Below are 26752 nucleotides of genomic sequence, written 5' to 3'. Positions count from 1 at the left end.
GTATCTCCCTTCTCTGCCTTAATCCACCCACTGTGACCAGACAAATTCTAAAGCAGTGCCTTTGCCATGATACTATAACCCAGCCTTGTGCCTACAAGTGTGAAATCCTAAGCCTTTGAGGATTATTTGAGGGTCTACATCTGGCACAACCATCCCTCCTCATAAATATTTCTAGTTTCCTCCCCAGACCACCTGAAGTACACAAGTGATGCACAGCTGACATACGCAGGAATTTCAGGTATTCAGGGTTCTTGAGTCCACTCTGAGAATGAAAGCACAGGCGGTCTCCAGCAGCAGAGGTCAGAAAGATTTTATTTGTAGAGAAGAGAAGAGAAAGGCTGCACAGGGGCGGGGGGGATACAAGGGGACCCAGAAGCCAATGGTTCCAAGTGTTAGGAAAAATGCCGCTCTCAAAGAAAGCTCAGGAGAAAAGTCTCACGTCCATAGAGCAAAGTTTAATGGCAGGCCCAAACTGCCATGCTGGCCGGGGAAAGATGGTACAGCCCCAAGTCTGGGTGAGCAGTGGCTTTTATGGAAGGGGGGAGAGTAAGGAAGTTAGTGCATGTGCAGTAGTCTCTGGTAGGGTTGGAGCTGTCTTAGAGCACAGGAACTTAAGGGTGGGGGTGCCAGTTTGGCTAATTCACAAAATGGCGACATTATTGTTCTATCATTCACCCGTTTTTTCTTTAATAATGATGAGGGTAGGGGCTGAGGATCAGGAATTGGGGTGAAGCATTGGTCTCTTTAGCTGCTTCCTGCTGGCAGGAGGTGTTGTATGGGGCAGGATCCTCAGGCTCCTGTGTCCTGGTGGGGGCCCTCATAGCAGTCCTCTGCACGGTTTTGGAGAGGTTGGGATCCCTGGAGATACAACTGGTTAAAACTTCTGATTAGCAATAGCAGACATGTAGTATGATACAAGGGAGGAAGCTTAAGAACAGGAGAGCAAGAAACATAGACATTAGGATGGGCACTGGGCAGGAGAACCACTGTGAAATGTTGTTCCCTAGACAATTTCAAGAGTCCTCCAATTCCCTTCTCCATTTTTCTAATTGTTCTTGAGAGGTGCCGCCATTGGGGGAACCCATTGAGCTTGACAGCAGTGGGTGTCATGAGAATGACCAGATGAGGGCTGGTCCATCGAAGTCCCAATGGAGAGGGTAAAAGATCCTTTTTGGAGAACAAGATGCCCTGGTTTAAAAGAAATTGTTATAGGGTGGGGCAGGATCTGGTTTGTATGTTTTTTGAGAAGGTTAAGATAAGGTAGTAGTCAGCCAGAGGAGCAGAGTCTGTTGGAGGCAAGATTTTCTAAGAGAAATGGGTGGGCATACATTATTTAAGACCCAAATAGGAATATTAGGAAGAGCATAAAAAGGTGTCTGATCAGGGACTGCATACCTAGGGATCTAAATTCTGCAAAATCCTGTAACTGCCAAGAAAGCTGTAAGCTGTCTTATGGGTATGGGGGTTGGGAAATGGAAGATTGGGTTGATGCATTTATGACACAGGGAGTGAGTCTGTCCCTTTAAGGCCACACTTAGGTAGGTGACCTGTGGGAGGCAGGGCCTGTCAGGATTTAAATGTAACACTCTTGGATAAAAGAGAGCTTTAGCTCATTATTTTATATAAATTGACACTTTTAACTTATTAAATGTTTGTACCATATTTAGATAAAGTATAACACTGTTATAAGGTGGTCATTTAAGACACATAAGCAAATATGTAAATGAACTCTGATTTAGTAGTACTTAAAGCTTAACAAGATCAGCAGAAAACACAAATAATTTCTTTAATAAAATCTTTCTCTGTAATGGTTTTTTGTAGATGTTACTCAGAGCAGAACAATATTAAGATAACTTTATTTTATAGACATAGAGCATTTGATTTTAGTTTGACATGACCCTAAAAATCTTTTAGGCAACTCTTAGATTATAGTCAGCTTTAACTTTATTACACATTGAAGCTTTTTATACACTTTTAAAACTTACTTACACCTTTATGTAACATACTAAACCCTTTGATGGTTTGTCTTTATCCCTCCTATTTGAAACAATCTTTAGGATAAACCCTTTTTACAAAACCCTTTCTCATCCAAAAACATTTCTTTTCCTTTAACTACCTATCTACATCTTTTTAGTTGTTTACTTTGTAGCTTGTATTTTAAAATTAGCTTTTATAAGAATTTTAAATTTATTATATGGACTGGAGTAACTAATTAGTAGCCCTTGTTGTTTTAAGGAATAGGCATAAAGCCTCATCATCCCTCAGACTTGATGGGATATTGTTTTGGGTGCAGAAACTGTGAGGGATTTTTGAGTTTTATTTGAATAGGGAGGGCCATCCTGGCTCACCCTACACTCATCTCATCAGTCCACACTGTGGAATCTATTTGTCCCTGAAGGAGCAGGCAGCAGAGATAGCTGCCTGGGGGGAGGAGAATTTGAGCTTTTAATTGAGATAGTAAATCCTGCCCCATCAGGGACACTGGAGTTTTAGGTACTATGAGGAAAGAGTGACAGAAGAGGCGGTCTCCTCAAGAGCAGGCCAGAGGCTGGGTAAACTAGCACTCTAGGGGCTGGCCAGATTTGCCCCAAATGATAACTTTTGTCATTGGACCGGGAACCAGGAGAAAAAGATAAAACAGAGAAACGGGCTCCACTGTCTAGGAGGAAAATGACCTTTTGTTTTTCTGCCATAATGGCTCCTCAACATTGATACCAAGAACTGGAGCATGGACAGGAGGCTGGGACCCATCAATCCATAGGAGGTAGCACCTCACCTTCCATCTTGTGACGGGGGCACTTAGACCTCCAGTGGTTACCCTTGCAGAGGGCAGGGTCCCGGTTGGGGGTGGGGCCGTCTCCTGGGCTGTCCCCCCTTAAACATTCTCTGCAGAAGTGCCCCTCCTATCCACCATGGTAGCAAGTTCATGATACAGGCCCCAGTCAGGTAGGGCCCTCTCTGAGAGTAGCAATGAGGCCATGGTGTCTCTTATCTTTTTCTCTCCTGTTAGTAAGGTCCCGGACATACAGACATAGCCATAAATACAGATATGGCTAGCTGTATTACTTGGTTCAATGACTTTTTCCCTTCAGTCACAGTCTGAGTTTTTTATGAATACCTGGGGCTGACTGTTAGAAATTTATCTTTGAGGAGATCCTCTCTCACCTGTGACTCTGGATCCATCGTGGTATGCTTTCTGATAGCTTCCTTAAGATGCTATAGAAAGTTAAGAGGATTTTTTTTTTTTTAGGTTGTTGCTGTAAAGTAAAGTTGTTATTTTACATTGACACCTGACACCCTGGAGAGCAAATCTCTGAACTGTTCTGGGCCTCAGTTTCCTCACTTGAAGAATGAGGGATCTGGTCTAGGTAAACTATGTTTTTCCACTATGAGATGGCTGAAGTGACATTAATGCCACTTATCTTCTTTACCTTTTTTTTTTTTTTAGTAATGCTGGGGAATTGAACCCAGGGCCTTGTACATGCTGGGCAGACATTTTTTCATTGAGCTATGTCTTTATCCCAAATATATATATTTGTTTTCCTTTTATAGAAAAGGTCTAATTGGAATATGGTATTGTAATTTAAGGAGCCCTGTGAAGTCCACTTCTCTTGGTCACCCAAGGCATACTGAGGCCAGGCCTCAGTACAAAGCTTCCAACATCTACCAGCCAGAAGACTGGAAGATCCAGGTCCCATCTAGAAAGAACAAAACGTTAGGATCCTGTCTTTTAGCTAACAGCAGGCAGCCTCTTTAATAAAGCCTACCTTTTTAACAAAGAAATCATTTGTAAAGTTAGAGAAGGGCATTCAGAGGGCATTTCAGGCCAATACCAGTGCCATATGGGACAACTAGTGCTAATATTTGGAGAGAAAAATTTATGCTGAGGCCAAAGGTATAGAAAATTCTAAATGAGAAGTTTAGAGACCACAGTAGTGTCTATTTTGTTATTTCTGGATCTATAACCTTGAGCTAACAATTGACTTACAAGGGTCTGATGCACCAAGGTGTGAGGTGGGGCTAGGAGCAGGGTGTGTGTAAGGTGCCACTCCCTGCACACACACCTGGGACAAATTACCCTGCCTAGGCCTGATCCTGCAGCCTGTTGCCCCTCCCCTTTCCTGTGTACACGTTTATTCTAGGGGAAGTGGTGGCAGGCTGCAGCCATCGCCATGTGTGGCTGGTGGCCCAGGATGTGCTGGATCTTCTCTATGGATTTTCTTAGCTATGGGAGGTGTTTTTGCTGTGTCCAGGAGCTGGCATCCTGTGCACAAGCGTGCCTGTTTGCTTTCCCTCCTCCCCTTGTGGGGGCAGAGTTACGGTGTGATTTGTAATGCTTTTGTAAAGCAGCTGATTTAAAGTTACTTTAGACTGAGAGGCCTGGCAAACTAGTTGGAATAGCTTAAGTCATAAGGTACCATGCTACAGGTTTTTCATGGGAGGCAGGGTCCCAGTAAGCCCAGGGAGGGGAAGGCAGACAGAGACAAAGGACATGTGGTGAGACCATGGAGGAGGCAGAAAAGGTGTGCTGACATCTTAGGCAATGGAGGGGAAGGCAGAGCCTGGAGGCATGACACACGCCTATGGGGTTAGCCATCACCTGTGTCCCTAGGTCGCTCCCATTGACTGGTACTGGAACACTTTCAGCAAAATGAAACCTCCACTCTCCGGTCGCTGTCTCAGGAAAAAGGGACATTAGCTGGGGGGGGAGGGGGTAAGAGAAGCAGTCATCAGGTGACATAATCAAACAGGGCTCCGCCAATGTAGCATGAGGCATACTTGAATAAATCCGGGGCTTGGTCTCAGCCCACAGGAAGGGAGCATGAGCTCTCCCAGAGCTGGAATCAACTTGAGGCCAGAATTGGCAAGGAGTGGCTTGCTTAACTCCATGACGGGGAAAGTTTTTCAGGAAGATAGGAAGAAATAGTATGGTAAGCAGTGCAAGAAGTCTGTTTACATGAGGAAGGAGGAGGTTTGGAAGAGGAATTGGTTGATTTAGAAACTGGTTTACAGGCTAATAGAATCTGCACAGGGGAACAGAAAGTACAGAGGGAGGGTTTGATGCAGAGATAGGGAAAGGATTGGATGTAGGAAAGTTCCATTTACCAGCATGCTTACAGAGATTGTATAAATCCCATAAAATACTGGGATTGAAAGTGCCATTAAGTGGCCATTTGGAGGCATTGTCCAATGGATATTAGGGCCAGGCCTGATTACAGAGAAAAATGAGCTTTTGTGGCTTAAGATCAGGTGTTAGGCGGAGGGGCCCAAGGTTGGCCAGGAGACATCCCAGTGGGGAGTCTGAAGGAATTTGGGATGGTCCAACTCCCATGGTGAAGGCCTGACCTGAGGAGAGATATGGCGGGCATCCCCAAAATATCAGGTCCTCAGGAGAGAGAGAGAGAAATGTGGAACACAACACCCAGAAGAAACATCTTCACCATAGGGGTGTCCACAGTCCCTAGTGAGGAACCCAGTTCCCAGAGACAAAAGTAAGCTGCAACCTAGCGCTAGGGTTTTCGAGGAAATGAGAGAGACCACAGCTCAGCGTGAGAGGAGGTCTCACTGAGGAAGAGAGGACCTTGAGGGAAGATTGGCCGGTGGTGGATGGCAGTTGGAGGCGTGCTGGAGCAGAGGAACTTCCCTGTGAGCTAGTGAGAGAGTGGCATTTTCTAGGATCAGGGGTCCCGGTAAAGCAGCTCAGATCCCAGAGGAAGGAAATGGGAATTGGGGTGGGGGGATGGGATAGGGAAGGCCAGGAGAGCAAGGTCAGTGCCAGGAACTGAACCCAATCTGAGTCACGGCACCAAATGTTAGGAAAAACGCCGCTCACAAGAAAAGTCTCATGTCCATAGAGCAAAGTTTAATGGCAGGCCCAAACTGCCAGGCTGGCCGGGAAAAGATGACACAGCCCCAAGTCTGGGCGAGCAGTGGCTTTTATAGAAGGGGGAGGGTAAGGAAGTTAGTGCATGCGCAGTAGTCTCTGTCTTAGAACATGGGAATTTGTTTAAGGGCGGGGCTGCCATTTTGGCTGATTCACAAAATGGTGACATTATTGTTCTATCACCAAGGATCGGGGTTGGAGATTGGGTTTTTTAGCCTTTATTGCTCAAGAGCGGAGATGTCTCTTAGGTGCAGACAGAAGTTTCCTGGGAAGGAGAAGTGTCCTTGATCAATTATCACCTTTTGGAACCTCCTGAAGTCCATCCTTCACAAGGAGTGGGCCTGCTTAGTTAATGCTACACCAATGACATACTCTTCCTACGGGGGCAAGTACCAAAGACTGGCTGATCTGGGACTTAGAATCAGAAATAGGTGAGGCAGAGATGCACACGTTGGATGGACTTGAAAATTGTTAACTTATCAACAAATCAAAAGTTGTCTTATCAAGTCTCTCACTCCGGCAAGTTCGTGAGACTCAAGGAGGGGGTGTAAGGATCTATTACAGTCTATGATCTTCAGGAACATAAACTTGTTGTATAAGGTATTTATAAATACATAATTCAATTCAGAATGTTATGGGACATCTTGTTTAATGAGTATAGAGCTTCAATTTGGCAAGATGAAAAAGTTCTGAAGATAAGTTTACCATAATGTAAATACACTTGACACTCTTGAACTGTACATTTAAAATTGTTATGTTGACAAATTTTATGTTTATATTTTATCACAACTAGAGTAAAAACTATATTAAAATTTTTAACATTAAATTAAATTCAAAGGAGGCCAACCAACTGCCCTAGACCATCAGAGGAGGTTGTCTCTAAGTCACAAGTACAGGTATGATGGTGACAAGAACAGCCTTTCATGTTCAGTAACTTGGTTAATCCTCTCTCAGTACCATGTAGCAGATATTATTCTCTCCAGGCTGACTCTGAAATCAAGGAGAATGCCAATTCTTTGGTTTACCTTACTCTTTAAAAAAAAAAACCAGAGTTGGGCGTGGTGGTGCACACCTATAATTACAGCCCTCAGAGGGCTGAGGCAGGAGGATCACAAGTTCAAGGTCAACCTGGGCAAAGGCACTGCTTTAGAATTAAAGACTGTGACTCACAAAAACCAAAATCAGATGCCAAAATATTCCCATAGAATGCCAAATCAAGAGAAAAGAAAGAAGAAGTGCTGGGGGCATGACTTAAATGGTAGAGCACCTGCCTAGCGAACACAAAGCCCTGAGTTTGACCCACAGCACCACAAACAGGAAGAAAGAAAAAAGTTTCTGTGATCCATTTTATTCATGCAGAGAGATGTTTACAGTCAAATAATGTCTGCAAAACTTCAACAAAACAATGGCATCTTCAAATGTCTGTAAGTATATGTGTTTATGACACTCATCTTTTGAATTTATAAAAATTAGAAATGTCCCCCAGAGGGTTTTGCTATGTGACAATGGAACTAAAAGTACTGAATGCTTAGTTTCATTGTCCCAAAAAAAGTGTCCTTAAATATTTTTTTTCAACAAAAGGACTATGAAGCGGTAATCTTTGCATGCTTGAGCCTGGCAACAACACACAACAACGTCCTTCCTTCCTTCTCAATGGAAGCCAGCCTTAGCCATAGCACTACCGTCCCAGTCCAATCAGTTGCAAAATAAAAATGAAAAGGTTGATGATGTCCAAGTAAATGTTCAGGGCAGCAAAAACATACTCTTCAGGGTCCAGGTTATAATGATGATGACTGCCTCCCACCATAAGCTGCACATCCATCACCAGGTACTTTAAAAAAAAAAAGGAAACAAATTAGCTACTGAAATTGTACATGGTATGTCCATCAAGTAAGTGTCCTAAATGGTCTGGGAAATTACTTTAACACCGAGAAAAACGTAGAAAGTCAGTTTCAGGGTGAGTATGTTACTCTTACAGCCTCAATCCAAGCTTGTACTCTGTAAGCACACGTGCCTCTCCTGAAGCCTGCCAACTTCCTTTGCTTTCCATGCCCAAAAACCATCACACCTTTAGTCAGTGACGTGAACCAGATGGACAAAGTGGACACAGAAGTAAACTAAAACTACCCTGTGCTTGTGATTCCTCCATGTTTTTGTTAAACAGAGGAACAAAATTATGCTCATTCCTAGACACACAAAGAGTAATAATTGCATTGTTTGAGCTTTGGGTGACAGCAAACCTCACCATTTAGAGAGGGCTTCATGGTAGTGTCTGTATATCCAAAATAGAGTGAGGAGAGAGAGCTCAACTGTGGCTAAATAACACTACCAACCCCTCCCCCACCAAGAAACATTTCAGTTCAGCCGCAGTAGGTAAAATTAAGAGTTTCAGGTCCTAAAATATGAAGATGAAAAAGTCAAACAGCTTTGTGTTTGTTGTAAAGTGAGGAGACCTGGGCAGCATGGACAGTGAACCCAGTCATCGGTGTCCAGACACTAAACTAAGAGCCCAGTGAGGCAGAGCCCAGCAGACAGACCAGCACTGGCATTAGCAAGAATTCCTGGGGTTTTAAACATTCTTCAAACTTTAGAACAATATCCACTTCAGTGAAAGCTGTCCTAAGGAATTCAGATATCCCTCTCTCTCTGGCTGGTTTTCATGTGGACTTGTAAAAGTGAGAAGGAAGAAACCAGACGGAAGTTACTGTCATGACCTGGGCAGTCTCACACTGGCTTCATGACAGATGTCTCCTGTAATGTGGGTACAGCCCCGTTGGGGAGGTGGGATTTAACTGAGCCTTGCAGAAGGGAAGGACATACTATGGTGGGTGATAGAAAAGAGTCCAACATGAGCTAGGAGGATGCCAAAGCAGCACCCACCTGAACTGCTGAGCCCCATTCCCCTTCCTCTTACATCTCGTTTTGGCAACTTTGGAAGGAAAAACAGCAAACTAGGACATTTGGTGTCCCAAAAGACCGCCAGGAGCTGAGCACCCAGCTTTGCTCTTTGTCTCCCTCTAACACTCTTGAGTCTGATTCATAGGGAGAAGTGCTTCTCTCTCTTCCTCCCCTCTAGAAATCCCTAAGTTTATTCTAATAGGGAATTACAATTTTTTAATCATTTCACAGGCATGGGTTGGATGGCTGGGAATGTGGCTTCTGAGCAGAGGTTGTATATTTGAGGGCAGAGGGAAAAGGAGCAAGGAGGATGAGCAGGGATGCAGTTGTGCCCAGTCCCCTCCAAGGAGACCATGGCTCAGGGTACCATCCCAGACACAACCAACCCACAGAAGTTCCAGCCAGGATTCAGACCCCTGGGAGTACTCTGTCTTAACACCATCACAACTCTTTTAAACACACACACACACACACACACACACACACACACACACACACACACACATTTTTTCACTGTTGGGTAAACTGCCTGACCCTACAATGTTTGCTCTGCCTACAAATGGGGAATAGTACACCAAACTACTTTTGCATGGAAACAAACTGCCTAAACAGGCCACAGGAGATGCCACAGCCAGTATCAGCACACAAAGGCTGAGCACACAGGAGCAAAGGAAAATGGGCACAAATCATTTCCTTTATAACAGGAGAAGAAATGAGAAAGCTGAAATATACAGGTTTAACCTCAAACTCCTGGTATAAAATTTTCCAACAATTAAAAGATATGACACAATTACAACAACAAAAAGAAATACAATGAAGTAAAATGTGTGTGAATGGTTTTAAAACTTGGTACTGTTTATGGAGCTCATTTGATCATTCTCTCTACTTCTGAGTATGCTTAGAAATTTTAAAAGTAAAATTTTTGTTTAAAAACCCTAGGGGGTTGGGAGTATAGCTGTAGCTCAATGATAGCATTCACAAGGCCTCAGGTTTGATCCCCAACACTACAAAAAATGTTTAAAAACCCTAAAACAGGTGACATGATAAAAGCATAAAGTGGAATACCATGCAGCCCTTGAAAAAGAATGAGTTAGACCCTGATCTGCTTATATGTGGAGACCATTATTTTTAAGTGTAAAGCCCAGGACAAAACATTATCTGTAGTATGACTGCAATCATGTAACAGGAAATGGTGCGTATGTGTAAAGAACCACTGGCAGGATTCCCAGAAACTTCTATCACTGATTGCCTCTGAGCAAAAAGGAGATTTTAATTTCCATTTTGTAAATCTGCTGTTTGAATTTTAAAACGTAGATGGATTACTTATTTTTGACTATACTAGCGTTTGAACTCACTACCGCTTGAGCCACACCTCCACCCCATGGATAACTTTTAAAATAGATGGTGCTTAAACTAACTTGAAATAAAGACAGGACAGCAAGTGATGGCCTAAATGCAGTCCCAGGTGCATCCGCCTGCGCGCAGCCTGCAGGAAGGTCCTGCTGAGAGAGACCACACACTGCTGCAGGATCTTTGGCCTTATCAACAATGCTTTCTCCTCTTCTTAAATGTTCACTCTTTCAAGAAAAGCCATGCTTTCATGGGTGAGGAAGGTCTTCCAGCCGGACCAACCACCCTCTCCAGGCAGAGCGTTGCCGGAGTTACTAGCGCTCACTGACCACGGCGCTTCATCCAAAAGGGAGGGGTGGACTTACCAGGGAGAAGAGCACCGTTCCCAGCGCAGAGTAAATTAGATGGAGCCACTGCAGAGAGAAAGGGAACAATTACAGCTCAAGAAGGAGATTTGGAATAATGAAAGGGCTTTTTTAGTCACTGCCATCGGATAAGGACCAAATATTAAGAGAGTCAGCCAAGGGGTGGCTTGCCGGGAAATTTAGGACGCTGAGGCAGTAGGATCACGAGTTTTCAAGGCCAGCCTGGGCTACATAGCCAGACCCTGTCTCAAAAAAACAAAACAAAAAAACAGAGACAAGAACAAAGGAGAGGAAAGGAGGGGAGGGGAGGGGAGGAGAGGAGGTCAACCCTGTGGGAGAATTAAACTTTTCTTGAACATAGTCAATACCATACATTCAATTCCAGTAATAAAGCAAAGGAAAGCTAACTTTGCACCTGCCAAATAATATTTATCAAGTAAGCGGGATAAGGCAGGAAGAATGTATTTGACATATTCCACTTTTTGCATCATCCTCATAGTCCTTCTAGAGAGTCCACCCTCCCCTCCGCTCTAGAACAGTAGCCCTGAGAACACAGTGATCTCTAACACCCTACCTAGAGGCGATGATGAGAGGCAGCAGACACCCACCGGGAAAACTGAGCGCTGACTCATGAGAAACTTGTGCAGTGACTAGGCTTCAGCAAATGAGCTCAGTTCTCAGGACAGAAGAATCTAGGCAGCAGAGGCTGCTGTCACTGACAGTGCTAGAGCCCTTGCTGCACAAGTTGAAAGGCAAGTCAGATCGGCCCCAGATGGGAAGGTAGGGTTCTGCTACTGTGAATTCTGACTCTTCTAGACATCCAGGAGTTCTGTGAGACTCTCTAGGTCCTTGCCTCCTGCTAGTCTGAATGGAATCATTCCTTGAAACAAACACAGCCCTGATCAGAACACAGAATATGGGACTAGTTGAAATGCCCAAGGGTTTGGCTCATATAGGAAGAAAATAAGAAAGTGGTGTACAACACTTAAGAAAAATGTGGCATAAACTCTACAGGAGAAAGCTAGTGTCTAAGAGGGATGGGCAGAGCACCCATTCTGCTCCCCAGGAAAGGTTCTTAATGAAGGGAGATCAGGAATCAGTAAGGGAAACCCAATAGTTCCAGACTAAGCTAATAGTAAGAAAACACCTGACACCTAGAGTCCAGAGACTTCAAAATGGCTCACATCAAGCATATGGACTTTGAATGAGATGCCACCAAAATCTTTTATTAAAAAAAAAACATGTAAAGTTGTAGATATTTTGAAAAGAAATTTAGGATGGCAAACAGGCCATTTTATCTAGTAGGAAACACAGTTTCTTAACTAAGTGATACTGTAAGACCTATGGAATCCATCTAATAAATATTTGTATTGCTATCATTGTCTCTGCTACCACCAATAAAAGTACATGGAGAGCTGTGGCCTTTTAAGATATATCTTTGAGTTTGTCTTCAAAATATAGATGCCACATCTCTACATATAAAGTATGTACTTATTCACAAGGCTTTTTAAACCAACCCAGACAGAACTTCTGGTTATATGTCTGAAAATCATGTAACAAGTCCACTTGTTACCAAATTCTTTGATTCAGCCTTTGTTCCAGGTTGACCTTGGAGCTTCAGTCAATGGGTCACAGGCCCCAGGCCAGTCCTCAGTGGGCCTGACCTCCAACACAGAATACTCACAGACACCATAGGGCCATATCTTGTGTCTCTTGGTCTTCGTACCCACCCAAGAGTCAGTCTGCACACAATATATGATAAAGAGCTAGAATATGAGAGTCACACAGACCTGGCCTCCATGCCACCTCAACCCCTTACTCCTTGGGTTAACTTTTTAAAGGATTTATTTAATTTCTCTGGACCTGTTTAATTATCTATAAAATAGACAAGTCACATACTTTCAGCTGCTGGGAGTTGAGCGTGATGCTCCTATGAAGCATGCAGGCCTGTATCTGATATTTAGTAAGAACTCAGTGAACATACAGGAAAGGGAAAAGGCTGGAGCTAAGGAGCCCGAGCCACCTCTCGGCCGCTATTGAAGGACAAAGGAGTTTATCATTCTCATTCCCATGCTTTCCAACAACAGCACCATACAAAGAAGAAGCAGTCAGACCTGCCCCTGTGAGCAGGGTCACCTCAAGACCCTCTTTGGGAAGGACAGTTGTCACCAAGAACAGGAGCTCAGTATTCACACACTAGATCCCTAGTCCATGAATGACACCTGTGTGGTGGCCTCTGGGATGGACCTTACGAACCTACAGGTACTGGGAGGAGAGTGCAATCTGTTGGCAATAATGGCACCGATAGGTTTCAGTTCTTACTGCACCCTTAAGCTTCTGTTTTCCAGGGTTACGGTCCTGCCTCAAGTCTAGCTTGAATCCTCCTTCTGCCGCAACCTCCAATCAGCATGAACCATAAGATCCTAACCAATCAGATCATGCCAAGTCTCACTGAGGGGTATTTAAGCCCCTGCCCCTCCTGCTTCTCTCTCTTGGCTCCCTCCCTCTCCCACCCGGCAACAAAGAGTCTCTTGGCCAGATCACTCCTCTCCACGTGGTCACTTTTGGGGCCCACATTTCCAACATTTTGGTGCCATGACTTGGGGCGGGGCTCCCCACTAATCCTGGTGGGACCCCGATTCCTACTCACCTCATGACCACCCTGAGGATGTGACTGGCCAGAACTCATCCTCCCAATCACCCTCGCTCACATCCAACACCGGACATCTTCTTGGTGAGTCCACACACCCCTATTGGGCTCCCATTGCGGTCTCTCCCTTCGGTGTCTCTGGGGTTTCAATATTTCCCCTTTCTGATCATCCCTGGGACTCAGACGATGGGGAAAGATCTCCCTATCTACCACGGGCTTTGGTCTATTCTTGTCGTCCTCGGCCCTCACAGGCCACCCTCCAAGAAAAGCGTGGTGCGGGGTGACCCATAGCCTCCACGGGGCTTTTTGGCCTGCAAACCACCTGAACTCAGCGACGGCTGATTCTCATGCGCTTTGCGTTTTCTCAGATATTTGTGCTGCGCGAGGATGCTCCACAGTACATAATATCCTCCTTTCCCATTCTGGGACCAGGTCCCTCATAATGGGTGCCTCTACATCTTCTCTGCCGTCTGACTCCCCACTGAGATGCCTCCTCAATAATTTGAATGCCTTGGGTTTGACCCCAGACATAAAACCAAAAAACGTGATCTGCTTTTGCACCCAAATCTGGCCCACTTATCCTTTAGACAACCAAAGTCACTGGCCCCTTTTCAGGTCTTTAGATCCTGCGTGCAGAGTACACAGGAAGTGGGGAGGGGCGAAAGGCCACAGGATCAGGCCTAGGCAGTCAGGGTCATTTGTCCCAGGTGTGTGTGCAGGGAGTGGCGCCTTGCACAAGTCCTGCTCCTAGCCCCACCTCACACCTCAGGGCATCTCATTAGAAAAGCAATGGGTTCTAGCCCAGGCCACTCAGGTTGGAAATGATTATATGGATCAAGCAGTAGAGTGCCGCTTTACAAGCATAAAGTCCTGAGTTCAAGCCCAGTACAGCCAAAGTAAAAATAATAATAATAATAATAATATTTGGGGCTGAGGAAGTAGCTCAATGGGAGAATGTCTGCCCAGCATGTGCAAAGCCCTGGGTTCAATTCCCAGCATTACTAAAAAAAATAAAAATAAAAAAATGGTAAAGATAAGTGGCATTAATGTCACTTCAGCCATCTCATAGTGAAAAAACATAGTTTAACCTAAACCAGATCCCTCATTCTTGAAGCGAGGAAACTGAGGCCCAGAACAGTTCAGAGACTTGCCCTCCAGAGTGTCAGGTGTCAATGTAAAATAACAACTTTACAGCAACAACCTAAAAAATAAAATCCTCTTAACTTTCTATAGCATCTTAAGGAAGCTATCAGAAAGCATACCACGATGGATCCAGAGTCACAAGTGAGAGAGGTTCTCCTCAAAGATAAATTTCTAACAGTCAGCCCCAGGTATTCATAAAAAACTCAGACTGTGGCTGAAGGGAAAAAGTCATTGAACCAAGTAATACAGCTAGCCATGTCTGTATTTATGGCTATGTCTGTATGTCCAGGACCTTACTAACAGGAGAGAAAAGGATAAGAGACACCATGGCCTCATTGCTACTCTCAGAGAGGGCCCTACCTGACTGGGGCCTGTATCATGAACTTGCTACCATGGTGGATAGGAGGGGCACTTCTGCAGAGAATGTTTAAGGGGGGACAGCCCAGGAGACGGCCCCACCCCCAACCGGGACCCTGCCCTCTGCAAGGGTAACCACTGGAGGTCTAAATGCTCCTGTTACCAGATGGAAGGTGAGGTGCCACCTCCTATGGATTGATGGGTCCTAGCCTCCTGGCCACACTCCAGTTCTTGGTATCAATGTTGAGGAGCCATTATGGCAGAAAAACAAAAGGTCATTTTCCTCCTAGACAGTGGAGCCCAGTTCTCTGTTTTACCTTTTTCTCCTGGTCCCCAGTCCAATGACAAAAGTTATCATTCAGGGCAAATCTGGCTAGCCCCTAGAGCACTAGTTTACCTGGCCTCTGGCCTGCTCTTGGGGAGATCTCCTCTTCTGTCACTCTTTCCGCATAGTACCTAAAACTCCAGTGTCCCTGATGGGACAGGATTTACTATCTCAATTAAAAGCTCAAATTCTCCTCCCCCCAGGCAGCTATCTCTTCTGCCCCCTCCTTCATGAACAAAGAGATTCCACAGTGTGGACAGATGAGATGAGTGTAGGGTGAGCCAGGATGGCCCTCCCTATTCAAATAAAACTCAAAAATCCCTCACAGTTTCCACACCCAAAACAATATCCCCTCAAGCCTGAGGGAGGATGAGGACTTATGCCTATTCCTTAAAGCAACAAGGGGTAATAATTAGTTGCTCCAGCCCCTGCAATAAATTTAAAATTCTTATAAAAGTTAATTTTAAAATACAAGTTACAAAGTAAACAACTGGAAAGGATATAGATAGGTAATAAATGTATTTTTTTGAAAAGTTAAAGGAAAAATAAATGTTTTTGGATAAGAAAGGATTTTGTAAAAAGGGTTTATCCTGAAGATTGTTTCAAATAGGAAGGATAAGGACAAACCATCAAAGGGTTTAGTATGTTGTATGAAGGTCTGAGTAAGTTTGAAAAGTGTATAATAAAAGCTTCAGTGTGTGATAAAGTTAAAGCTGAATATAATCTAAGAGTTGCCTAAAATATTTTTAGGGTCATGTCAAACTAAAATCAAATGCTCTATGTCTATGAAATAACAAGGTTATCTTAATATTGTTCTGCTCTGAGTAACATCTACAAAAAACCATTACAGAGAAAGATTTTATCAAAGAAATTATTTGTGTTTTCTGCTGATCTTGTCAAGCTTTAAGTACTACTAAATCAGAGTTCATTTACATATTTGCCTATGTGTCTCAAATGACCACCTTGTAACAGTGTTATCTGAATATGGTACAAACATTTATATAAATGTCATTTATATATATGTCAATTTATATAAAATAATGAGCTAAAGCTTTCTTTTATCCAAGAGTGTTACATTTAAATCCTGACAGGCCCTGCCTCCCACAGGTCAGCTACCTAGGTGTAGCCTTAAAGGGACAGACTCACTCCCTGAGTCACAAATGCATCAACCCAATCTTCCACTTCCCAACCCCCATACCATAAGACAGCTTACAGCTTTCCTGGCAGTTATAGGATTTTGCAGAATTCAGATCCTAGGTATGTAGTCCCTGAACAGACACCTTTTTATGCTCCTCCTAATATTTCTATTTGGGTCTTTGATAATGTATGGCCACCCATTTCTCTCTCTGTAGTTGGAGGACTCTTGAAATTGTCTAGGGAAGAACATTTCACAGTGGTTCTCCTGGCCAATGCCCATCCTAATGCCTGTGTTCTTGCTCTCCTATTCTTAAGCTTCCTCCCTTGTGTCACACTGCATGTCTCTATTGCTAATCAAAAATTTAACCAGTTGTACTTCCAGGGATACCAACCTCTCCAAAACGCGAGGATAGTTGGCTGATACCCACCATGCGTGGTCGGGGTCGGAGGATTGGCTCGAGACTCTTTATGACCTATGGCTACAAGGGACTTTCATCAACTTCAGGGAAGGGGAAATCTTCATTTTCAGAGCCTGGGCGTACGCCATCATGAGGCTCAGCAACCCCAACATTGTTTGCCAACTAACCCTCCCTTCCCCTACGCCGCCCCTTGCCAGCTCAAAGAAGCCAGAACAAACACAACGTCCCCCTTCCTTAACAAACAAAAAAGGGAGGAATGCTGGCAATAATGGCGCCGATAGGTTTCAGTTCTTACTGCACCCTTAAGCTCCTGTTTTCCAGGGTCACAGTCCTGCCTCCCAGGGTCACAGTCCTGCCTCGAGTCTAGCTTGAATCCTCCTTCTGCCCCAACCTCCAATCAGCATGAAACATAAGATCCTAACCAATCAGATCATGCTGAGTCTCACTGAGGGGTATTTAGCCCTTGCCCTTCCTGCTTCTCTCTCTTGGCTCTCTTGGCTCTCTTGGCTCTCTTGGCTCTCTTGGCTCTCTTGGCTCTCTGCCTCTCCCACCCGGCAATAAAGAATCTCTTGGCCAGATCACTCCTCTCCACGTGGTCACTTTTGGGGCCCACATTTCTTTTTTTTTTTTCCTTTTATTATTCATATATGCATACAAGCCTTGGGTCATTTCTCCCCCCTGCCCCCACCCCCTCCCTTACCACCCACTCCGCCCCCTCCCTCTCCCCCCCCACCCCCTCAATACCCAGCAGAAACTATTTTGCCCTTATTTCTAATTTTGTTGTAGAGAGAGTATAAGCAATAATAGGAAGGAACAAGTGTTTTTGCTGGTTGAGATAAGGATAGCTATACAGGGCATTGACTCACATTGATTTCCTGTGTGTGTGTGTGTTACCTTCTAGGTTAATTCTTTTTGATCTAACCTTTTCTCTAGTTCCTGGTTGGGGCCCACATTTCCAACACAATCCACAAGCCCTGACTGCTGGGCTGTGTACCCACTGCAGCTTGTCTGAGGCATGTACATACCCACCCTTGCCCGGGAGTGGCAGGGCCCTCTGGGAGGCCAAGGGCTTTGCTCAGCCTCCCTAGACTATACCATGTCTAGAATGCTCCCATCCAACCCACCTTCCCTCTCCTTCCCCTGGGTCAGGTATCATTATGGGCTGACAGTTCAGCTCTCCCAACCTGCACCCTCACTCCCTCTTTTCTCCCATGGATGTTTCTCCTTTAAAAATCTTTGTATACTTAGCCAAAAGTCCACATCTGCTTCTCAGAGAACCCAGACTAATACAGTCAGTAATAAGTTTAACAATTTTCTGAGGTTTCCAAATGAGAGTCACTTACATATGATCGTACGAAGATGATCATAAATCCATAGATCATAAGTACAAAGACGAAAACAAACAGCACTCCATTTAGCAAGGTAAAATCCCACTGAGGAAATATAAACAGCACACAAATAACTCCATTAACATCTAGTAGGAATTTCAGGATGTTCAGAGGTGCGTTTTATACCCCGTAGACAGAAACCAGCCATCACTATCAATTGAGAGAATCATGGAAATCCATTAGCCCCAACCACTGAAAACTGCTACACAAAAAGTGTTACATTGGGATTTGCTTCAGGAGGGTGGAAAATGTAGGAGTGTGGATGAAATGATGGGGGCCAGCAGTTGAGAATTTTTTAAGCTGGATAACGGATACATGGGTGTTCATTGAACTAATTTTTATATTTATATGAAATTTCCTATAATAAAATAGGTCGATTGAACAAGTAGGATGTAAATTTGTATTATAATATGATCATAATTATTCACATTTTAAGAACATATGTACAGAAAATATTAATGGAATAAAATATACCAAGATATAAGCTGGGTATCTTTTTCATGTATATATGCATATAATTTATAGTCTTCAATTCTACCAGTTAAGCTATCAAAGGGAGGTATATACATATTTACTAAACTTTCAAAACTTACTATTAATAATTCTTTTGTAATTTCAAAATTTATTAGTGTGAATTATGTTTTTGCCTTTATAGATTAGTGACCCAAATCAACTTGGAGAGATCAGAGGCTCTTTTTTTTTTTTTTTTTAAAGAAAAGGAATATTCATCTAATGACCTGAAAAAAAAAAAACTGAATTATACAGCAAAAGAAGAGCCCCGATACCAAAAAGATCTAAGATATTTTCTTACATTTCCCCTCCTGTCCCTACCCTTAACATACCAGGGGAATGATCTAAAGCACTCTTTCCCTACTTCTCAGACCTATAAGTGTCCTGCAGCCCCACCTGGGAAGTACAAATGGCCAAGCCTCTCCCACAGACACTGATGCATGTCCAAGGCTGGGTAACAACATGTTTCAGCAAGCCCCCAGGGAACTGCAATGAACAAGAACCTGGTCTTCAGTCTGCTTGTGACACAGTAGCCATTAGCCACATGCTTTACAGAGCACTTGAAATGTGGCTAGCCCTAATTAAGATGTGTTGTAAGTTTAAAATACACACTGGATTTTAGTTTTAGTTCACAGAGAGAATGAAAACTATTAATAGTTTTGTTATATTAGATTATATGTTGACATGTTAACACTTCATAGATACTGAATTAAATTAAATATATTATTAAAACTAGTTTTCTTCTGTTTCTTTTTACTTGTCAGTGTAGTTACTGTGAAATTTAAAATTATATGTATGGGGTTGGGATCCTGGTTCAAGTGGCTCAAGTATAGTGCCTGCCTAATAAGCACAAGGCCCTGAGCTCAACTTCTCCCTCCACCCCCACTGCAAATAAAATAAAATTCTAAGTATGACTTGGATTTGTGGCTCACATTAAACCCCCTTGAACAGCACAGATCTAGACAGCACAGGGCTCACAACAGTGAAACCCTAAGGCTTGCTTCTCCCTGGCAGGAAAAGGACAACTGGAGTGAGTTTGATTTGGGGAGGAATGCTGTCAGCTTTGACCAGACCCAAGATCAACAGGTCGGAGTCACACCAGGAGTGGACTTTCACCTTTGGAGACCCAGAGAGCACACAGAGAGTCAGGGACACAGAGACCATCATTCAGGAATAGCAATGAGTCATGGCATCTCCAATCCCCATACTGTTCTCGTTGGCCACACCCCCATCTCTCATTCCCAGACCTCACTTCAAAGAGAAAGGCAGGCACAGCAGGAAGCTGAGAGACTGATTATTGTGTATCTTATCACTTGGTCCAAAAGGAACTGTTTCAAGAATGGGATCAGATTAAATTTAAATCAAAAGAACATTTAGTTAATTTTCTCTCTGCTAAATTGATAGTTGGGGTTCATAAGAAAACTCAGACTCATTGCGTGGCTACATTTCCTCTATAGCCCTTAGGTTGTAGTGGGAGTGAATTTTGCACATCACCCCCCATCACATAACTTAATCAGAAAAAAAAAAAAAAGTTTAGTTGCCCATGAGTTCAACTGCCTTTTAAAGTCATCTATGCAAATACAGTGACCAGCTTTAAAGTGTTTGTCAACATAATGTCCATTCTCCTCAACTCAGGTCATAGGTGACTATGACTTAAAATACTAGTGGGCTTAAAAAGAAAAAGTAGTCTCACATTTTAGAAAAGTTTAAATAGTTAAATAAATCTGTGCATTCAGCAGTAGCTCACCTCACTTACTGCAGGGAGACAGTAAAATAAATGTAATTAAAATAAATTAAAGTTGAGTCCCCAGCTTTTGATACAATTTGATTAAACATTTAATTGCCCCTTCTGCCTCTCAAACTTCTTCCTTTTTCTATCAAGAGAGGCTAAAATTCTACGTACATATAAAACCTTCCTTATGATGTGTGTCAAACAATGGAAAATATACTCCATTCGATCTGTGTTTTAAAACTGACTGAGGCGAGCTCACCATTTACTAAAAGAAGGTAGCCAGAACTGAAAGACAGTTACTAGAAGTGAGGCAGGCTAGAATGTGGGAAAGTTTGGGACTGGGATTCCTCCCTGACACACCTCAAAAGCTCTTTTGTAATTACAATAAGTTAGAAAGTATGGGAACTTCCTCCCTCATGGGTGGGGCATCTGAAAATTAACATAGGTGTATTGTGGAGTCTGCCCAGCTCCTTCCCTGGCTCAAAGGGAACCAGGTAACATGCCCAGCTCCACTGGCTGGCTCTAAGGTCACTGAGCCTGGTAATGACATGCCCTCACCTGGCTCAGGAACCACCCATACGCTTCCCCACTCATTGATTATTGGATGGGAATCACCTTGTTCTCCTCTTCCCATAGGTCATTGTAGGTTTTAAAAGCACCTGAAGGGCAGAAACATGCTCTCTTGGCTTCCAGCCCCCATTTGGGCCCCAGCATGCTTCCCTTTGTATTTCTCTTCCCTAACTTTTAGTAAACTCCCTTTATAACCACGTGTCCTGCCATGGATTCTTCCCACTGGGATACAAAAAATTTGGAAGTCTTCTGATCACAGATTGCACCAGCACCATTAACAAAAGGACCTCACTACATATTAAGGAGCATCATGGGGCTGGAGAGATTCTGACATCACAGTTAAAAAGGAATAGTGCTGGGCTAGCAGAGTGGCTCAAGTGGTAGAGCACCTGTTTAGCAAGTGTGAGGCCCTGAGTTCAAACCCAAGTACAGCAGCATAAAAACAAAAGAATAGTCCTGATGAGGATGTAGCTCAGTGGTAGAGCCAGTATGCTCAAGGGCCTGGGTTTGATTCCCAGTACCATAAAAAAGAAAAGAAAAAAGGAAAGGAAATTGGGAGAGAAGGAGAAAAGGAGGGGAGGAAAGGAGGAGGAGTGGAAGAGAAAAAGAAGGGAAGGAGGGAAAGAAATAGTCCTGAATTATATCCTGGGGATCTTGGCACTTTTGAACTCTGGTGAACTGCACAGCTTTCTGATATTCAAACTCCCTGTATCAGTCAGGGCCCCAGCAGGAAACAGATGGTGAGCTCAAATAGGATGGTTTGAGAAGGGTACAAGTGTCTGCAGGGGAACCAGCAAGAGTGGGTCTAGGCTAGTAGCCAGAGAGCTGTGACCACCTGTATGTCCAAAGGAAAGAGGACAGTGAGCCTGGGAGTTGGACTGTATTGGGTTGTCCCCCTTGACACAGGCAGTGAATTTTTGTAAGAAACATGGCTAACCCAAGAGGAACTTGTTGGGAGGACGCCATGGAAATAAGTGCCTCTCTCTTCCCTCCCAGTCTCCAGCTGGGGCTCTCAATGGTCCTAGCCCACAGAAAGCATACAGGCAAGAGGGCCATAGTGGTGAGGCCCACAGATAGCAAAGTACAGGAGGAGGATATGGAACAGGAGAGACACAGAATGTATCCAGCACACACACATACTCATACCCCTTATGACAGAAAATAATACGCACTTTTGTTTGCAGAGCAAATAAGGTGAGAGCTGATGTCACCAGAGTTGTTGCTGCTGTTGCCCATAGCACTTCCTCGGCCTTATAGAAACTAGAACCAGAAAGTGATTATTCTTCACATTCATTCAGAGAAAAGCACACACAAAGAAAAGGCAATGTGTATTAAAGACTTACACTGATACGGTCCCCAGCAGCAGAGCTTCAAGAAGTGTCTAAAAACAAAATTCATATAAATCAGAAGACTGCTTTTCCAAGCATGAGGCCAGAATCCAGGGGACGTAACTCGGGGTGTTTGAGTTTGGGCAGCATCTAAGAGAGCAAGTGGGGAGTCAGTGTACAAGCCTGAGGCACACAGCTGTAGGGTGGTTATGGGGAACAAATAATACAACTAGCCATTTTTACCACATTCCCCCTAGGACTGACAAGTGAAAATCATTTTTTAGTAGATGTTTCTTAGAACATAAAATCACTTTAACATATTCAGTGAGCTAACTATGTATTAACTATGAATCTGGAAACCAAGATAAAAAGTTCATTTATGAACTTTATCCTTATTAATCAAATGGGGCTATCCATATAGTATCTTAACATTTTATCAGGACAGGGTATGCTAGATTTCCATTAATTCTTCACCCACGCTCTGGTACTGACCTTTCCATAGTACAAGCTGAGTATCTTTCAGACCTGGGATGAGAACTGAGACCTTCTCAGTGCCAGGGGACCAGGGAAAGGGCAATCATCTACAGAGGTGCCAATCTAAGGGGGTGGTTAGGAGAGGGCTGCATTGAAGGATTCCTACCCAATTGGAACTAGGCTGGGGACAGTGTGGGACAGGCAGGGACTGAGAGCCAGTGAGGCCAAAAAGGCAAAAAGGTGTGTCAGGCCCACTGTCAGGCTCAGGATGTCCACAGTCATGGCATGAGGACAAGAGCAAGCCGCACTACAGGATGAAGAAGTTCCCCAGCCCACAGGACACTGTCAGAGCAAATCAGGGACTTGGGAGACACAGTGTTCCATGGGAAGGACCAGGAAAGTATCCTCTAGTCTCAGGGAATAAAAAAGGAGAGCACATACTAACCAAAGTACTAGGACTAGATTGGCTTTGAACTTTTCCAGCTGGCAAATGATGGGCAGGGTCAGAGGCTGGAAAAGAACTGGAGCCCCAGAAGTCTTGGATTGCCTGTCTGGATTTCTAGACCCAATGGGTCTAGAATTCCATGATTCTCTGTCTTGTGAAGTTTACTTAAGTAGGGAGTCTTTATCTCCATTAACGGGATATTTTCTTCCTCTTCTGGCTAAGTTGCTTCATATTTCTCCAGCACATGAAAGAGAGAAAGAGAGAGAGAGAGAGAGAGAGAGTGTGTGTGTGTGTGTGTGTGTGTACCTGAGAGAGAATGGGAAGACAGGTAAGAGAGAGGAAGGAATTGATTCCAGGCTGTAAGACACTGTGAAGTCAAATCTGCCTGGTGACTTCAAGAGCTCAAAACAGTGGCTAGAGAAGTCACAATTCTAGGGGACCAAAGCTGTTTGCAGTGAGGGTGTTTCCTGCTTTCTCTCAACTCCTTTTCTGAAATGGCTTTTTCTATATTTTTCCTAACACTTGGGCAAGACATAGAGCCAAGAAAACAGAACTAGTTCTTTGCCCCTCTACATTGTATCTCTTCATAAGCTGTTACTTGCTTTGAAGTAAAACACCAAAACCGCAGAAGAGCTTCTTTGGAGATCAATAACTTGTATCTTTTTTTATAATAGCACTTAAACCATTTTTAATTTTTAAATTAAAAATTCAAACATTTCTAAAAAACTAAATAGTCCTGCCTCTCTGTCCTTCCCTCTACCCCATTTGCCTCTGCTTCAGGATCCCCGTGTCTTCCTTTGTATGGCTTGTAACCCCAGCTCCACACACCACACCCATTCCACACACACGTGTGCACATAGCACACACAAACACTCCATACACATCCCCACACCCCCCCCACACATACACAAATACTCCACACCACACGCACACACACACATACCCCTTTTCGTGTGCTGCTGGTGAACTGTGAAGCAGTTGAGCCAGGAGAAGAGAAAGAAAATACCCTGTGAGGAAGGCTGGAAGCAATTGAATTATGACAACACCATGTGGTCTGTTCCTGGCCTAGGCAATGAGCAGGGCATCCACGCCAGCTGAGAAAGGCTTAATGCAGTTGGCAGCAGACAGCCAGTCTTCAGCCTCAGGAGAAAGCTATTTCTCCCAACATGTAAATCACAGTGAAGTTTGCTTAGTAGAGATGCTGAAATTCACATTTGTCATGTGTCTTTGCTTGCTTTACCAACAGAGGGTGCAGAGTCAACTCTAGGTCAGCACCATTGAGTGTACGGGACTTAGTGTATTTTACACACTAATCTAAGCTATGCTGTTTTCCCCTCCACCAGATTTCACCATCAATTTATCATATCATCTTATATCACAGATGCTTGTATAAGCTACCTCAAATCAATTTGGATCTAAATAAGGAATTAATTGGCAAGTAAATCTTCATAGGCAGAAACAAAAACCCAAATACCAACACTCTCCTGAACCATGCTGGATTTTTCCCAAGAGGCATACAACACCCTACCAATTGCAACCAGTGAGCTTTGGAGAGACAAAGGCCTCCAGGAGGTGATGGTTTGGACTGCCTCTGTTACATGACAGTTGAGGTTGGAGAGTGACTCTTAGATACTGCTGAGTCCTTGGGGATGAGCCCAGTGATCTTCCAGAGAACTGAGCCTTGGGATGGAGGTAGAATGATAGAAATTCATATTGTATTCAGGTTTTAAAAAATCTAGCTCAGGTGCCTGCTGATAAGTGGCAAGATCCTGGGGTCCCCAAGGGCAGAACAAAAAGTAATTGACTGCAAGAAAGGGAGCCCCATGGTTCGGTGTGGCCTTAATCAGTGCTGAATGACAAGAGGGGCAGATGTAATGAGGGCCTTGTGGATGGAAACCACCCTGATGAGTTGTTGGGGAACCAGGAACCAGACTTTGGATAAATGGGGTAAGACAAGGGCCAGAAGCCTCCCCAGGACCCCAACTCTCTGGTACTGGAAAAAAGCCACTGAACTGAGAAGAAAGGTGTGGAACTGGGAGACAACCTGAGCTCAGAGATGGCTTCAGCTCCTAGGAGAACTGGAAAAAGAAATAAAAGGCATTTTACAAAAATAAAGAAAATAACATTTCTAGATCCTGAGTTTGTGAACTAGATGTGAGACCCACTCGCCATAACAAAATGTGTTTATCCTGCCTGGCAGAGGTCCAGTGACAGCTAAGTTAACTGCTGGTGAAATGCAGCCCTAACCTGGGTGTGGGTTCTCTGTGTTTGCCCGCACAACAGAGCAACTCAAATCCTCTAACTCACCAAAATGTGACTACTGTGTTACAACTAGAATTCCTCCAAGACAATGTTTCTCAAGCAGTTTATACCTGTGCTACTCCACAGGAGGCTTTTCCATAACAAAAGCAATGAATTTAATAAGGTGCCAACTGTGTATTTCAGAGGTGAGCTAGAACAGGTACCAGCAGGGTTTACTTACGAAGAATGCCAGGAGGATGTAATTGGCAGGCACCTGACGGCAGAGATTCCCACAGCAAGCAAGAATGATCAGTACACAAAAAAATGCTGGTCTGTAGGATAGTGTAAAACCGTATGTTATTTGCTTCCAGTGATGATATCCTATGGTATGTTATATACAGACAAAGAAATAGATGGATATAGGTACAGCTAAATATCATTGTACAAAATTGTTACTTGAACAAAAATGTTACTTCTTTTATCTCTCTCTCTTTTAAAGATAAAAGCTTGTGTGGTGTTTAAAAATGTTCAATTTAAAAATAGAGTTTCACAAAGTTTCAAAGGCAAAGACAGGTCCTGTGAACTCTACACTCAAGTTTCTGCCAATGATTGCAATTATATATTTATAGTAGAATATCAAAACCAGTAGGGTGACATTGAGATAGTGTACTTATGTAGTTATTTGACATAAAACTATGACATGAATCTCTGTGTAGACACATGTAACCACCACAATTAAAATTCAGAATTATGCCATCAACAACATATCAACAGAGTCCCTCCTGATACTACCACTTTATGGTACCACCCCTCCCCACCACACACACCTAATCCTAACTCCTGATGGCACTAATTTGTTTGCTCCCATCTCTATAACTGTTCACTTCTATAACTTTTTTACCTCATTTTAATAGTTAAAAAAAAACTTAGTAGATTGTTAGTAGAAATACCATGTTTTATTAAAGTCGAGGATACTTACAAGAGTGCATAGGTGAACCAGGGGTTTGCAATTACCCACACTTTTAAAGATATCCTGATTAAAAAAACATAGATTTACACAATAAGTAGTATATTTTGGTAATTAATATTAAAGTAGAACCAAAACAATATCATAAGAAGAATAGGGCAAACTCTAAATAATAAGGATAGATGGGATTAAACAATGAAATATTTCTTTTTAAGAGAGAAATAGGGGGCTAGCGGAATGGCTCCAGTGGTACAGTGCCTGCCTAGCAAAAGAGAGAAAAATAGACAGCTGGTGTAGTTCAGTGTAGCTCAGCTGCTGGTTGACGTGGTATAGTACATGCTTGGTATGCATAAGGCCCTAATTCAAATCCCCAATGCCAGTAAAAAAAAGACACACTTATAAAAAAGATATTTTCTTAAGTAATAAGCCAAAAAGAATTTTTTTGGGGACAGAGCCACACTACATAGCCCAGGCTGGCCTGGAACGCTTACTCCTCCTGCTTCGGCCTCCTAAATACAAAGATTACAGACACGTGTCACCCAGGCCACAGTCAAGTTTAATGCAAACAC

General features: G+C 43.5%; 1 protein-coding gene across 1 annotated transcript in view; it reads right to left on the bottom strand.

The window, feature by feature from the left end:
• Positions 1 to 7225: 7225 nt before the first annotated feature.
• Positions 7226 to 26752, bottom strand: part of Tmbim7 (protein lifeguard 2) — a 39130-nt gene continuing 19603 nt past the window's right edge. Inside the window, exons 5-11 of the mRNA XM_074064746.1 lie at positions 26196 to 26249; positions 25458 to 25548; positions 22072 to 22109; positions 21901 to 21988; positions 17872 to 17961; positions 10498 to 10545; positions 7226 to 7715 (exon numbers count right to left, since the gene is read on the bottom strand). Coding sequence (XP_073920847.1) covers positions 7563 to 7715; positions 10498 to 10545; positions 17872 to 17961; positions 21901 to 21988; positions 22072 to 22109; positions 25458 to 25548; positions 26196 to 26249 — 562 coding nt within the window. The 3' untranslated portion in view covers positions 7226 to 7562. The remainder of the gene's footprint in view (positions 7716 to 10497; positions 10546 to 17871; positions 17962 to 21900; positions 21989 to 22071; positions 22110 to 25457; positions 25549 to 26195; positions 26250 to 26752) is intronic.

This window comes from Castor canadensis, chromosome 2 (assembly GCF_047511655.1).
Source record: "Castor canadensis chromosome 2, mCasCan1.hap1v2, whole genome shotgun sequence".
Lineage (NCBI taxonomy): Eukaryota > Metazoa > Chordata > Mammalia > Rodentia > Castoridae > Castor > Castor canadensis.
Note: the sequence above shows the minus strand (reverse complement) of the source record. Positions and strands in the feature narration are given on the sequence as shown.